General features: G+C 38.6%; 1 protein-coding gene across 1 annotated transcript; it reads right to left on the bottom strand.

Annotated features, from left to right (window-relative positions):
- Positions 1 to 14197: 14197 nt before the first annotated feature.
- On the bottom strand, positions 14198 to 14629 carry LOC142162641 (uncharacterized). Its single transcript, XM_075219001.1, has one exon. The coding sequence runs from the start codon at positions 14627 to 14629 to the stop codon at positions 14198 to 14200; it is 432 nt and encodes a 143-aa protein (XP_075075102.1).
- Positions 14630 to 15407: the final 778 nt, after the last annotated feature.

Here is a 15407-nt window from a genome sequence, read left to right as displayed (position 1 = left end):
AATACCCTAATCCCCAAATTTTTCACCTAAGTTTCTTCTTAAGACGTGTTCTATGGTAGGTGGCCCGATTGTGGGACGAAATTAGTTTATGGTTGTATTGTATACAAAGTAGCAAACTAGAATTCCCTCTACTTCGTTGAAATTTAGGAGGGCCACTATGTTCCACCATTATTAAACTAAAGTGCACATACTTCATGCCTACAAATTGTTTGTTAAAATGTTTGAATGAATATTTTGTGCACCGGTGAAGTCTGAGTAACCGAGTGTATTTATATATGATAATGGGCTAAGTGTAGGGATGATTTTACATGCTTGAGAGCCTGGTTTTAAATGCACACATGTCGCCCGCACCATGTATCCTATATTATGTATGTTGTAGCATCTTGTAGAATTAAGTAATTAAGTGTAGTTGTAGTAGTTGTAAAAATTAACTACCATATGCCGCTTGCTTGCATTGAGGTTAATTCACTTCGCCTTGATCAATCACTTGTTTGTGTGGCATCGTTAGTGCCTTTTAGCTATTGTGTGCCATGGGAAAGTCTTGAGTACTCATTTCCTTGAGGTGAAACACTTGTGTGTTTTAGACTACGATTGTGAGTATAATACATTGAGCCTTCGATTTTAAGTGTGGGGTCATTTTTGACTCGCGCGACAACCTTAGGCGGATTTCTTGATTCGTACTCAGATTCGTGCTTATTTGTTTTGTAAATTGCTATGACTCGTTACAATGCAAACAAAGGTAAGGGAATGGGAAAGTCCTCCACCACTGGCCTCACGCCCAAAAAGCGCAAGCAAAGAGAAGGATCATTGAGGCAAGCTAAAGGGAAACAAGTTGCCGATGGATCAAAGCAGGCACCATTGCAACCGAGGCGTCGCTTGAAATTAGTCACTGATGCTGCTATCGCATGGCATAGGGACTTCGTGCCGTATGGGCGCTATGTCTCCGAGATGTGCATTAATGTAACAACTTTAGAAAGGAACTTCCCAGACGTGCTTGGCTAGTTGCGAGCATTAAACGTGGACAAACTCATAGAATGCCCCGGCCATGCAAAATTTGAGCATGGTGTGGGAACTTCACGCCAACCGGAATGTAGACTTGTTCAGGTCACATGTACGTGAGAAGGACGTGCCACTGGATAGGCGATCCTTATGTGCCTCTTTGGGGGTTGAGAACGCCGATTCGAGGAGGCTAAAGATCTTTGTCGAAAACCCAAGCTACACGGCGATACGCCACACTCTTTGTGGTGTCGATTCAAATACCAAGTGGACCAGAAAGCAAGGTGATATCCATATTTAGATGGTTCGCTCTGATTTCAACAAGACCGCCAAAGTGTGGCAGAATTTCGTACAAGCTAGACTCATGGGAGTTGAACACAAGAACAAATGCACTCGAGCTCAAGTGTGTGTGATCGACTTTTTGATGTCTGGGAGACCTATTAATATGGGTGAGATCATGTTGGAGAAGATGACCCACACACGATTTGGGCGGCATATTAAGAGGTTTTTCTTTGGCAACGTGCTCACGCAATATATGTTCTCCTAGGAGGTGCCAAAATACCCAGGGTATGATGAGGTGGTGGAGGCTCCTAAAGGGCGGTTGGACATAACTTCTTTGTTGGAGACTACGTCTAAGCTCACTCAGGCAACACGAAAAGAAAGAGACGGGAACTTCAACAAGTGTCTCTATAACTCTTTAAATGTACTAATGAGCAGGATGGGTGTATCAGACGAAGAGCGTATGCATTTACACAATGATTTGTCGAGTTCTTCCAAAAAAATGTTGGGGATTGCATTTGGCAGCCCCGTTCACCCATCGGAGGACGAGAACACTCATAAAGGCTCCGATGCGGAGGAGGAGATTGATGATGATGTCACGAGGCCCATGGCTTTGGTGACTCTAGGACCTGATGGCGGGCATGCTGAGAAGGAGGACTCCAACTAGCAGGGATTTTTCTTTTTACCCTACTCTGTTTTATATTTTTACATGCATCAGGGACTATGCATATGCTAAGTGTGGGGTAGGAGAACTACTGCTTATGATGCACATTGTATAAATTGTATCAATTTGTTTCTTTTATTAGTTTTTACTTAGTCTAGTTTTTAGTCTAGTTTGTTTTAGAAAAAAAAACAAGAAAAAAATACAAAATACAAAAAAAAAAAATAGAAAGTTCGGACTTTTCCCGACGATGGATCTGGTGGACAATTTTCTTGAGGGATAAAGTTCGATTAAAACGCCAATTTTTTTTAGGATAGTTAGGAAGTATCCCTTGGTTTTTCTTTGGGCGCCGATTCTTTTTCGAGGGTGTAGCTCGAACCAGGTATTTTTTTTAGGAGTAGATTAGGAAGAAACTGAGTTGCTCTGAGATACCTAGTGGCATGTTTGGTGCTGGCACATTAGGCTATGACATTGCATTATATATTCCCGTACATTTGATTTGAATTGTTGATGTTTGAGTAAAATAAATAGCATACTTTGTGACTCCTTTTCTCAGTTGTTCGACTTGTATGCTACATAGTGCATTATTGATTAAACTTCTCAATTATGTGTGCTTGCTTGACTTGAGAGTTGAACAGAACCGTCTTGATTGAGTCATGTGCAATGTGTATGTGAAGAATTGTGATTCTCTGTTCTATCTTGTGTAGTCTAGAACTTGCCCCGTGTTTTAATCAAAGCGAAATTATTAAAGTTGGGCTAATCTAGGAGATGACGTAGGCTTTTCTTGCTTGATCATAGATGTGCTTGTCACATAAAAATAAAATTTTCCATTGCTAGCCCCTTTGAGCCTATAGACCTTTTCTTTGGCACTTACATTACAAGCCGTACCCCTATTTTGTTCTTAATTTGAGATTGTTGAACCTTAACCTCCTAAGGCACTTAGTCGCTAAAAGAAGTAAGGTGAGAGATTGGGGAGTGTCTTTTAAGTGGAACCATGGAAGGGACCTTTGGTGCACTAAAGTTGAAAAAAGTTCACTAGCCGATGAAACTTAATGTATGGAGTGTGGGTAGAAAGAAAGAAAAAAAAGAGAAAAAAATTGCAAGAAAAAAATGATAGTTCAAATAATGTAGAAAAACACACACCTCCTAATCTTACTAATTTGTACTAGTGGGAGTATAGAAATGGTTAATGAAAAAGAGGGCTATGCTGTATATGATTTATTGCGAGAAAATTGGTTGAGAAGATTATGTAATATAGCGTATTAAAGTGCGTAGGAGGGTTAGTCACTACTTCTAAATGTATCCTACCCGTTCCTTAGCCTACATTACAACCTTAAAGTCCTAATTGATCCTAGATTTGGCTAGCTTAGATTAGTGTAGATGTACACTATGGGCAAGCTTAAGGTACGACCACGGGATGCACATGAATTCTTTGTGAGAGTGAGCGATTTTCTTGTTCAAATTGTGTGATGTCCTTAAATTATGTTCAAAGGAATACTTGAATGTGTGGACTATTCTATATTCACTCTTTTATTTGTTGGTGAGAGGATATGATATCATGAAGGATTGGTAATGTTATAAACGTCTCTTGTTGGGTGGGTGCGCGAGTTGAGAGTGCTTAGTTGTAACGAGTTGTCTTTTGAGGTAGGGTGGTCATAGATATATTGTTTGAATTGATTAAGTTGAAATGGATATATTTGGGCATGTTTAAGGTAGGGTGGTTACAGATAGGTTGTTTGAATTGGTTGAATTGAAATGGATATATTTGAGCATTTTTAAAACGGGAGGAATGTGAATTTTGTATGTTCATGCTTGGTTGCCGGTATCGATCATCGTCAAGGGTAGAGTGTATGGTTAAAAATTGAAGTGTCCTCTCTAGTTGAGATTTTTACGTAGTTGGGGTATATTTGGTAGTCCCATTGCTCGAGGACGAGCAAGAGTCTAAGTGTGGGGTGTTGATATTTAGCTTAAAGTATACATACATACATATATATATATATATATATATATATATATATATATATATATATATATATATATATATACATACATACATACATACATACATACATACATACATACATATATATATATACATATATATATATATATATATATATATATATATATATATATATATATATATATATATATATATATATATATATATATATATATATATATATATATATGTGTGTGTGTGTGTGTGTGTGTGTGTGTGTGTGTGTGTGTGTGTGTGTGTGTGTGTGTGTGTGTGTGTGTGTGTGTGTGTGTGTGTGTGTGTGTGTGTGTGTGTTTGTGGTATTTTCATGAGTAGGAATCATACGGAAGCAATTGGAGGTGAAATGTGCGAGATTAGAGCCAAAACATAGGAAAAATGGAAAATGTGGAATTTCAGTGCCCCACGCCACCTGTGGCACTACGGGCAGAATCTTCTGCAAGTCAGCGCCCCACGCTGCCGTGGACGCTGGTGACGGGAATTTATCTAAGTTTGCCCAGGACAAGGTTATTTCGACCCTAGACCTACTCAACACGTATAAAAGCAAGACTAAGCTTATTTCTAGAGGGGAGATGCCACTTTGAAGGAATACACACGAGAAATATTCGAAAGCGAGGAGATCTCAGTTTTTTCATCTTTTCTTAGTATTTTCAATTATCTAACACTTGTAAAATTGTTTGATATTATCATGAGTGGCTAAAACCCATAGTTCTGGGGTTGTTATTTAGCGGCAAAATACATAAGTTGGCACTCGAATAATGGACCAAATCCCCGTTACACACTTTCTGTGGACACAAATAATATTATACACTCAACCTTTTAAAAGTGTGTCTAATACACACCGCTTTTGACCAGGACTCAGCATGTGTAAAACACCACGATAGAAGCGCGTCTACTAATAAAAATACTGTCTAATTATTTATTTAATGCCATGTGTCTGCAATTTCCTCATCTTCCCCACCCTTCCTCTATCTCTCTCTTCCGCCAGCCAACACCTCCCCCACCAAATCCCTTCTTTTTCTTTTTCTTTCTGATTTCCTCTTAAATATACATATTTTGCATTAATCTCAAGCTTCCAATCTATTTCCGTCTCTAGCCAACTTTTTTATATGTTTGATTTCATTCACATTTAATAAAATTTTGTCATCATCGCCAATTTTTCAATTAATATAGCATTTTTTTCCTTGTGAGTAATTTCGGCTACATCTATCGCGTGCATCTGCCTTTTCCTTAAATTTTGCGGTTATCTATCTCAGATTTAAGATTCTTAGCTTCTCATGTTGAAGAGGAGATTGAACTTTTTATTCTGAAAGTTGGTGGTGGCGATGATAGCCATGAAAATGACAAACAAAATTTTGGAAGAGAGCTATAAATGAAAATAGTCCGTTTATGTCTTTGTTGATGTAGATAAGCTTCAATAGATATGGTACCCAAGCAGTTGTAATTTTCGATCTACCTTTGCAATTGTTATATTTTTTTTTGAACAATGGCCTTGTTGTGGTGATGTACGGTGGTGTGAGCCATGAATTATTGGCTTTTGATGTTTTTATTTCTTTCTGGGATTAAATCACTTGGGCTCCTAATTTTTGGGTTGAATTGTGTGTTCTAGTTTTTCGGGTGGTCCATGGAGGTGGAAGAGATGGGGTTGGAGAAGATGAGGGTATATGTGTAATTTTATATTTTTTTGTTTTATTTATTTATGTTAATGACACGTGTCACGACCTTATTGGTGCGTGACATTACCCATATTTAGGTAAAGTGGTCAAGAAAAAAGTGGGGTGTATTAGACACACTTTTAAAAGGTTGAGTGTGTAATATTATTTGTGTCCACAGAAAGTGTGTAATAGGGATTTGGTCCATTGTTCGGGTGCCAACTTATGTATTTTGCCTGATTTAGCCATGAATATTGTTGTTTAGTGTTGACTTAACCTTAATTATAATTCACCAATATATGGTTGTTTCTTCAATTCTGTAATTAATTGCTTAATTGTCTGTCGTAGTTAGGTTCTATTTACTATCTAAGCTATGCTTGGGAAAGTCATATTTAGACTAGAAAAGAATTGAAGAGATCATGATCTTAACTCTAGGAGGGGGGGGGGAGGGGAGGGCGGATTTGTGGTTAGGATAGAAATATACCTAGTCACTGTGCTTATTAAATATCGTAATCTTAATGCATTTTTAATAGATTGATTTCATAGGAATATAGGCGTTGATCTATTTTGAATAGGCGAGAAGTACTTTGGGAGAAGGCTACGAGAGCAATTGTTCGATTAATTAGCAACTATGAGTGAATTGTATGAAAGGGAAAAGTAACTAGAACACAATAGGATTGGTGAATCGATCACAACCCTGGAATATTTGTCTCAACTGAATACACAACAACCATTTTGCTGCTTGATAATTTAGTTACTAGTTATAATTATTGTTTAGTATAATCACACTTTTGAACTTGGATTGGCTCGACTGAATAACAGTCTTGGTGAATTTAACGGGTAGTTAATGCAAGTCTCCGTGGGTTCGACACTCGACTTATTATTTTATTACTTGTACGACCACGTATACTTGCATGTGTGTTTGAGAGCAACATGTATGCGCAAGATGAGTAGAGGTAGAGCGATCGGGCCAGATGAGATCCTTGTGGAATTTTGGAAGACCGCAGACAGAGTAGGCTTGGAGTGGATTACTAGGTTGTTAATTGTCATTTGACGAAGATGCCTGATGAATGGAGGTGGAGCATGATAATTTCAGTGTCCAAGAATAAGGAGGATATCCAAAATTGCAATAATTATAGGGGCATCAAGCTGCTAAGTCACACCATGAAAGTTTGGGAGAGAGTGGTAGAAGTTAGGGTGTAGAGTAGTGTGTCTATTTTCAAAAATCAGTTCGTATTCATGGTAGGGCGATCATCTATCGAAGCCATTCACCTTATTAGGAGACTGGTGGAGCAGAATAGGGATAGGAAGAAAGATTTGCGCATAGTGTTTATTGTCCTAGAGAAAGCTTATGACAAAGTTCCGAGGGAGGTCCTTTGGAGGTGTTTGGAGGTTAGAGGTGTGCTCGTAGCTTATACTAGGGCGATCTAGGATATATATTATGGCGTTAAGACCCGAGTTAGGAAGGTGGGAAGTAACTCGGAACACTCCCTTTCGGGATGGGCTTGAATTAGGAATATGCGCTTAGCTCGTTTTTATTTGCCCTTGTGATGGATGTTCTGATGCGGAACATTCAAAAGTAGGTGCCATGATGTATGTTATTTGCAGGTGATATAATACTAATTGACGAGACGCGAGACTGGAGGTTTGGAGACAAACCCTGAAGTCAAAAGATTTCAAGATAAGTAGGACTAAAACAAAATATTTGGAATGCAAGTACCCCGAATCTATTATCCAAGGTAATAGTGAGATAGACGAAGATGTCACACATCATATTAGAGCGAGATAGATGAAATGGAGGCTCACTTCAGGGGTTTTGTGTGATAAGAAAATGCCACCAAGACTTAAGGTAAGTTCTATAGAGTGGTGGTTAGACCTAATATGTTATATGGGGCAGAGTGTTGGCCTGTCAAGAACATCCTGTCCAGAAAATGAAAGTGGGAGAAATGAGGATGTTGAGATGGATATGTGGGTATACCAGGTTAAATAAGATATGAAATATTGATATTTGGGAATGGTTGGGAGTGTCACCCATAGAGGACAATATGAGGGAAGCTAGATTGAGATGGTAGGGGCATGTGAATAGGAGGTGCATAAATACCCAGTGAGGAGGTGTGAGATTGGCAATGGGGAGACTGAGGAGAAGTAGAGGTAGACCTGAGAAGTATTGGGGAGAAGTGATTAGGCATGACATGACGCTACTTCAGCTTACTGAGGATATGACCCTTGATAGGAAGGTATGAAGGTTGAGAATTAGGGTAGAAGGGTAGTGGTTAAGTGGGAGTGTCTTATTTTTATGATGGTACTATTAGTGTAAATATGGTACTTTCATTTCTCGTATCTGCATATTTCTTTTACTGTATGTCATTTCTTTCGCTCGTTTATTATATCACCTTTGCTTGCTATGGTTACTACTTCTTGTTTCTCTTTCTTTTTTAGTTTTTTTCCTCTTGAGTCGGAGGTCTATCAAAAATGGCTTCTCTACCTTCGTAAAGTAGGAGTAAGGACTGCGTATACTATACCCCTTCCTAGACCTTACCTTATGAGATTTTACTAAGTTGATTGTTGTTGTTGTTCTACCTTCACTCATAAAGTATTCACAAATTTTCAAACTAAACAACAATTCAAGAAGTCTTCTTTTTCGCAATTTTTTTTCCAGAATTTTTTTCCAGAAGTTGTCCAAGCCATATTATTGACCACTAGACGAGAAAATAGATATGTTTCTTCCTTTTCATACAGAGGAATATATATCCGTGCTAAAATTTCGTGTCATTAAATATAGAACTACATATAAAACTAATATAGTAATGGGCTGTTATATCTTTTTCATTTCTCTAACGCCACTATATTACCATATAAAGGAATTTTCTGCATATGCTCATTCTCTTCTTGTTCTATTCTGCTTTTCCTTCTGATTCTTCATAGAGACTACGAAGTTGAAAGGGAAAGTGGCTTTATATTTGATTCAGTCCATCAAGTTTCCTTGAGAGTAGTTAGTGTTTTTTGGGTTCTCTTGCTAACAAAATGAAATAAGGTTGCTGAAATAAGGTTGCTTGAGATGGTTTGGTCATATTATGCCTCAATTTTTATAGGTTGCAAGTGTGATCTATGGTTGGTAGAGGTATAAAAAGACCAAGTATACCTGTAACTATATGTAACGACCCGACTGATTGTTTCATGAGTTACCACTCGGTTTCTCCTATTTTTGCTTCTTATTGTCTTGTTCAGCTGTATTATGTGTTATCAGGTTGGTTGGTTTGGGTTCGGAGAGGTTTTGGAAAGGAATGAGACACTTAGTCTCTTTTGAGTAAGCTTAGGTTGGAAAAGTCAACCGGATGTTGACTTATGTGAAAAGGGCTCGGATGTGAATTCCAAGGGTTCGAATAGCTTAGAGAGGTGATTTGGGACTTAGGAGCATGATCATAATGGCTTTTGGAAGTCCGGAGTAGATTTAGGCTTGAATTGGCGAAATTGGAATTTTGCCGTGTTCCGATTGATAGGTGAGATTTTGATATAGGGGTCGGAATGGAATTCCGGAAGTTGGAGTAGGTCCGTTGTGTAATTTGTAACGTGTGTACAAAATTTTAGGTCATTCAAACGAGGTTTGATAGTCTTTTTGATCGAAAGCAGAATTTTGAAGTTTTTGGAATTCTTAGGCTTGAATCCGATGATGATTTGGTGTTTTGATGTTGCTTTGAGAATTCCGAGCGTTGTAACAAGTTAGAATGATGTTATGGGATATGTTGACATGTTTGGTTGAGGTCATGAGGGCCTTGGGTGAGTTTCGGGTGGTTGAACGGATCAAATTCATGTTGGAGAAGTTGCAGATTTTTGCAGTTGGTGTTGCAGACAATTGGCCTTCGCGTTCACGAGTGGGCTCTCACGTTCACGAAGGGATGTGGGGTGAGGCAGGAAGTTTGGCCTTCGCGTTTGGTATATGGGTCCCGCGTTCGCGAAGGATTGGGTTCATTGTTCATGGCGAACGCGATGTATTTCCCAGTTCGCGTAGAGTATTTGGAGTAGTCGGGATTCCGAGAGCTTTGTGCTTCGCGTTCGCGTAGGTGTAGCTGCATTTGCGAAGGTGTGGTCCGCTGAAGCATCGCGTTCGCGAGAGGTTTTTTGCATTTGCGTAAGAGGATTTTTGGTCAATGGAATTTTTGTGCTTCTCAAACGCGAGGCTTTGACCGCGTTCGCGAAGAAGGATTTTAAATCGCTGGGCAGAAGGTTTAAAAGGCCATTTTCGTAATTTTTGGCCATAGTTCACCATTTTTGAGTCAGATTTGGAGCTTCTTGAGGGAGATTGAAGAGGGAATTCAAGAGAACTTGGAGGTAAGATTTATGGACTTAATACTCGATCCTATTGTGATTTCTACCTAATTAAACATGAAATTTGGGGGATTTGAAGCCTAAAATTGGGGAGTTAGGGCTTGAAAATTGGAGACCTTAATATAGGGATTTGAGGGGTCATTTGTGGTCAGATTTTGGTATTCTTGGTATGTATAAACTCGTGAGAGTGTAAGAATTCTAATTTTGTGATTTTTATCGGAATCCGAGGTGTGGGCCCGGGGGTCGGGTTTTGACCAATTTCGGGATTTTGATGTAATTTGATTATTTCCGAGTGGGCTTTATTCCCTTAGCATATTTTGATGGTTATATATTGATTTTGGTTAGATTCGGGGCATTTGGAGGCCGAATCGAGAGGAAAAGGCGTCGCGAGCTAGAGTTTGGCTTGTCTTGAGGTAAGTAACGCTTCCAAACTTGATTATGAGGGCTCGAAACCCCGAACTATGTGTTCTATGATTACTATTGAAGTGATGCAAATGCCAAGTGACGGGCGTGTGGGCGTGCACCGTGAGAAATACGGCTTGGGTCATTCCAGAGCACTGCTTAGTGACTCTTTCTTGCTGATATCTGTGATGTATCTATGTGATTAAGTCAATGAATTGCAAATTATGCTAAATATCATGTCATGGCTTCACACCAATACTGTTGAGACCCGAGAGGTCGTTTCTTGCTGTCATGTCATTATTTTCATTTATATTCTACATTCAGTCCTATTCATGCATATTATATCATGCCTTAGTCTCGATTATTGCTATTTTGACATATCATATCATTGTTCGGGCTTGTATCATGACATCTAAGCCCATGCGTGTGAGACTAGAGAGCATTGACTGAGTGAGGCCGAGAGCCTGATATTGATTGATAGTATGGGATCGGGCTGCACGCCGCAACAAGATATTGATCATGCCTTCGCTGTCATTGATATAGCGCTTGGTCTCAGAGAAGCCCCTCCGGAGTCTTTACACCCTAGTGAGTGCAGTTGATAATATTGATAGATGGATCTTCCCTGGACATGGATCTTGTCCGAAGTATTGGTATGGAGATGGATCTTCTCTATGAGGTTGGATTGACCTATTCCTCGGTGGTGACTTATAGTCTGTGATGCATATATATTCCGGGATGGATCTTCCCTGGGCCGGGTGGGCCATATACAGTACTGAGTGGTTGAACACTGTGAGTGGAAGTAGCATATGTAACATTGATCATGATATCTGTGCATTGTTACTTAGAGCTTCCTGAGCTTTATACTCTGTATCGTTCATACTGTGTTTAATTACTGCTGAGATATTACATGAACTGTAAGCATGTCTACTTTTCAGTATAATTAACTGTTGCAACCTGTTGAGGTTTGGTTCGTCACTACCGTCAGTCCATAGTTTGGACTTGTTACTTATTGAGTTGGTGTGCTCACGTTACCCCCTGCACCCCTGTGTGCAGATCCAGGTATCTCGGGGAACAATAGCGGTTGCTGATCTTGCCGGTTGGAGGCCTTCTGTGGAGATTTCGAGGTAGCTGCTTGGCAACCGTAGTTCCGCTTTCTCCTTCCTTATCTTCCTTTAGTTTATTTGTTTGGATATTCTCAGACCGTGTTGGTCATGTTATTTCGAATAGTTGTAGTAGTTTTTGGCTCATGACTTAGTGACACCCGAGGCCGGGATTATGTTTCTTTCCACTGGATTTGGATTTATACTTTTATCTTATTGAATTTTTGTTAAAATTCTGATTTTCCTTAAGTTCTTATTTGAAAAATGGAGTGTTTGGAAATAAGTGGCTGACCTAGTATCACGATAGGCGCCATCACGACATGGTTAGATTTTGGGTCATGACACTATATGAAAGGAAATTGATTTGAAATACCTACAAATTCTTGAAATTAATGTAGAGTTAGCTAAAGACGGATATAATAGAAGAAACATATCCACATAAGTGATATATACTAATTGGGTATATGTTTTAGTCTTGTTAGAAAACTTCTAATATTATTATTATTATTATATTTAAATTTTTTCCTGGTTTTATTTTATTTAATATGATAGTTATATGAGTTGATCTTGTAAGTAGAAAATTGGTGATTCATATATTCGATCCCAATTTATTTGAGAATGAAGCATCGGTATTGTTGTTGGATTCCCTTTCTGTTTTACTTTCCCGGTTAAAAAAGCAACACAGTTTGGAACTGAGCATGTTCCATAGAAGAAAAGCCCGTCAATTGCTTAAGGAATACAAAATATATCGGCACATAAGTCTCTGGAAGGCAGCCCTTTACTTGTTGACAACATTCAATTAGAAGGTTAATAATTTTTCCTTTGACTACAAAGTTTTCGATTTTTTTTTTATTTTGTGCTTCACAGTTCACACAACTGACATTAGTTTTTGTGTGACTATTTTGTGTACCCAGAATTTTATAGACCCAAAAGTGTAGGATATGAGTTCACAAATTTGTAAGATAAAAAGAGGCATCTTACAACTAATGTCAGTTGTCTGAAGCACACCATACAACCTTTCAAAGTTTTCAAATATTTTTATGAATATTTCTAACTATAGAAAATTGTAGTTTATAATACTCTCATCTTGTTTTAGAATTTGTTTAAGAAATTAGTTAATCTCTAAATAAAGAAAATTTAGATTAATTAGTTGATCGTCAACCTTTATACCGTTCCATTGTTTTTGGACGGAGCATGTGACGTGTAAATTGCTTTAGCCACCTCATTATGCGTTGCGCATAACGTAAATAGGAAATAGTAGAAGGCTTGCTTAAGAATTGAAGATAGAAAGATAACCTATGAAATTCTGGAATCACGCCTTTTCTCCCGCTTCAAATTTGCGGAAGGGCGAACGCTTAACACACGTGACATAAGCTCTATGTTTTTCGCCATCTTTTATCTTGATTTATTTTAAAGGTCTCATTTATGCACAAATTATAAATAAATTGAGTGATAAATCACCTTGTCTCAAACCCCGGAGGGCTTGACTTGAGATTCAGTTATCTGCCGATTTATGTTCGTTATTTTAAATCTATACGTCACAGTTGTTTCTATCTTAGAAAAATCCCATTGGACCCCATTTTAATAGCATTTTTGCATAAAGCTTCACTCAACTTTATCATAACCTTTTGACATATCAAACTTGAATTACTTGATGACCATTTCTGTCGTCTTCTCCTCTTATTTTTAGTCAATGCATGAAATTATGGGCTAACACATGTATTGTCACCAATTTGCCTATTCTCTAAAAACGCTTGTGAAACTACCAGTGAAAATAGTTTTTACATTCTAGCCACCAAAACCTAAGTGATAATTAAATACTAATTGGCCCGCAATGGCTAATCGAGGAAGGTTTTTTAGGGGATTAAAGTTTAGTTCCAAGACAGTAATAAATGAACTAAGTGGAAAAATTTACTAAATATATATAAAAAATACGTCCAGAACTCATGAGTATAGAACCCACTTAAAGTTCAAATCTTGACTCCGTCTAAGCGCACTTGCAAAAGCCACTATTCCTGGCACTGCCCGATCATGGAGGGACTTCTGAAAATGTCTAGGTCCAACCAAAACTCGAAGAGCAATCACTTCATACAAGCACGAACAACAAAACGCTCAACAATCACTTAGAACGACGTTTTCATTTTTTACCCATGTTTTTTTTTCCGCAAAAAACCTCATTTATTTCAATTATCGTTTACTGATATTACTGATTAATTGAGCTGGAATCTAACATCGTTAGGCTGAATTAGGATTCTCATGTCAAGTTCTGGTTATTGAATTAAGCATTTTGATAAACTAAATGAAGAACAATTGTTTTGGGAAGATTTTCTGTTTATATAAATGGAAAATTGGCAACTGAATTACTAACTAACTCTATTAATTAAGTAAATAGAAACAAGTAACTCTCCATGGAAATGGATACCTGCAGAAGAGAGAGGTTTGGATCAGAATTTAGAAGAAGAAGAAGAAGGGAAGGGAACACGAGGTTTAGATGAATCGAGAAGGAAGGAAAGGAATTTACCCGAATTCTGTTATACTCCCCTCTCTCTCTTAGCTGGCTTATATCTTCAATTGAATTGATCTAGGCCATTGCTACTCATTAAACTACTTCTAATCTGGGCCCTTCATTTGGGTATTTGTAATTCTGGTATAACTAGCTTGATGGGTCATGACATACCCCTCCTCTTAAAAACATCTTTGTCCTCAAGGATGAGAATCAAAATCAGGGAACTTGGATTTGAGAAACTGATAGTCTTCCCAAGTTGCATCCTCTGGAGCCAAATTAGACCACTGGACGAGGACCTTGGCAGCAACAATTATCTTGTTTCACCATTTGTCTTTGCAATATGTGAACAGGCCTGACTAGAAATTGTCCATCTTCACCGGTCATAGTCAATAAAGTCTGCACCACCACACCAGTGCCCACCTTCTTTTTCAACAAGGAAACATGAAAACCTGGATGGACCTTAGAATCAGCAGGAAGCTCAAGCTTGTATGCCACTTGACCTATCTTCGCAATCACTTTATAGGGACCATAGAACTTGGACCTAAGCTTCAAATTTCTCCTCAAAGCCAATGAGACTTGTCTGTATGGTTGCAACTTCAAATAAACCATGTCTCCCACCTGAAAAATCCTTTTGGTCCTCCTAGCATCTGCATAAAGTTTCATTCTCTCTTGAGGCTTGCTCAAATTATCTTGTAGGAGTTGTTGCATCTGTTATCTTCTCATAACCAAGTCATCGGCAACAGGAACAGTGTTGTCAATCAAGGGGACTAGAGAAAGTTGAGGAGGACAATAGCCATATAAGGCTTCAAATAGGGTGCGCTGCAAGCTGGTATGGAAGTTAGAATTGTACCACCACTCTGCTAGTGGTAACCATTGCTTCCATTGGATTGGTCTGTGAGAGGTCATACACCGCAAGTAGTTCTCAATACATTTGTTCACCCTTTCTGTCTGGCCATCACTCTGAGGGTGATATGATGTACTAAAATGTAGTTGAGTACCCAATAATCTGAAAAGAGCTTGCCAGAAGTTGCTGAGAAATATCTTATCTCTGTCAGTGACTATGGACTCGGGTAGTCCATGTAGAGTGTGAATCTTCTTAAAGAATTTGTTAGCAATAGTGAGGGCTATAGGGATGTGCCACTGCCATGAAATGAGCAAATTTGGATCTTCTGTCGACAACTACCAAGATAACTTCCTTATCCTTAGACTTGGGTAATCCTTCAATGAAGTCCATGCTTATGTGTCTCCAAGATTGATCTAGTATGGGGAGTGGTTGAAGGAGGCCTGGATAAGGAGCAGTCTCATCTTTGTTCCGTTGACAAACATCATAAACAACTACATGTTGAATAACCATCTGTTTCATGAGAGGCCAATAGAATATTTGAGATAATCTTTTGAAGGTTCCCAGCTGGCCAGAGTGCCCACCTAAGGGTGAACCAAGGAAGGTAGTCAATAATTGCCGTCTGAGATCACCAGAAGCTCCAAC

Source organism: Nicotiana tabacum, chromosome 1 (assembly GCF_000715075.1).
Source record: "Nicotiana tabacum cultivar K326 chromosome 1, ASM71507v2, whole genome shotgun sequence".
Classification (NCBI taxonomy): domain Eukaryota; kingdom Viridiplantae; phylum Streptophyta; class Magnoliopsida; order Solanales; family Solanaceae; genus Nicotiana; species Nicotiana tabacum.
Note: the sequence above shows the minus strand (reverse complement) of the source record. Positions and strands in the feature narration are given on the sequence as shown.

Coding starts and splice junctions, on each gene's coding strand:
- LOC142162641 (XM_075219001.1), bottom strand. CDS start 14,629: ATGCAACAACTCCTACAAGATAATTTGAGCAAGCCTCAAGAGAGAATG.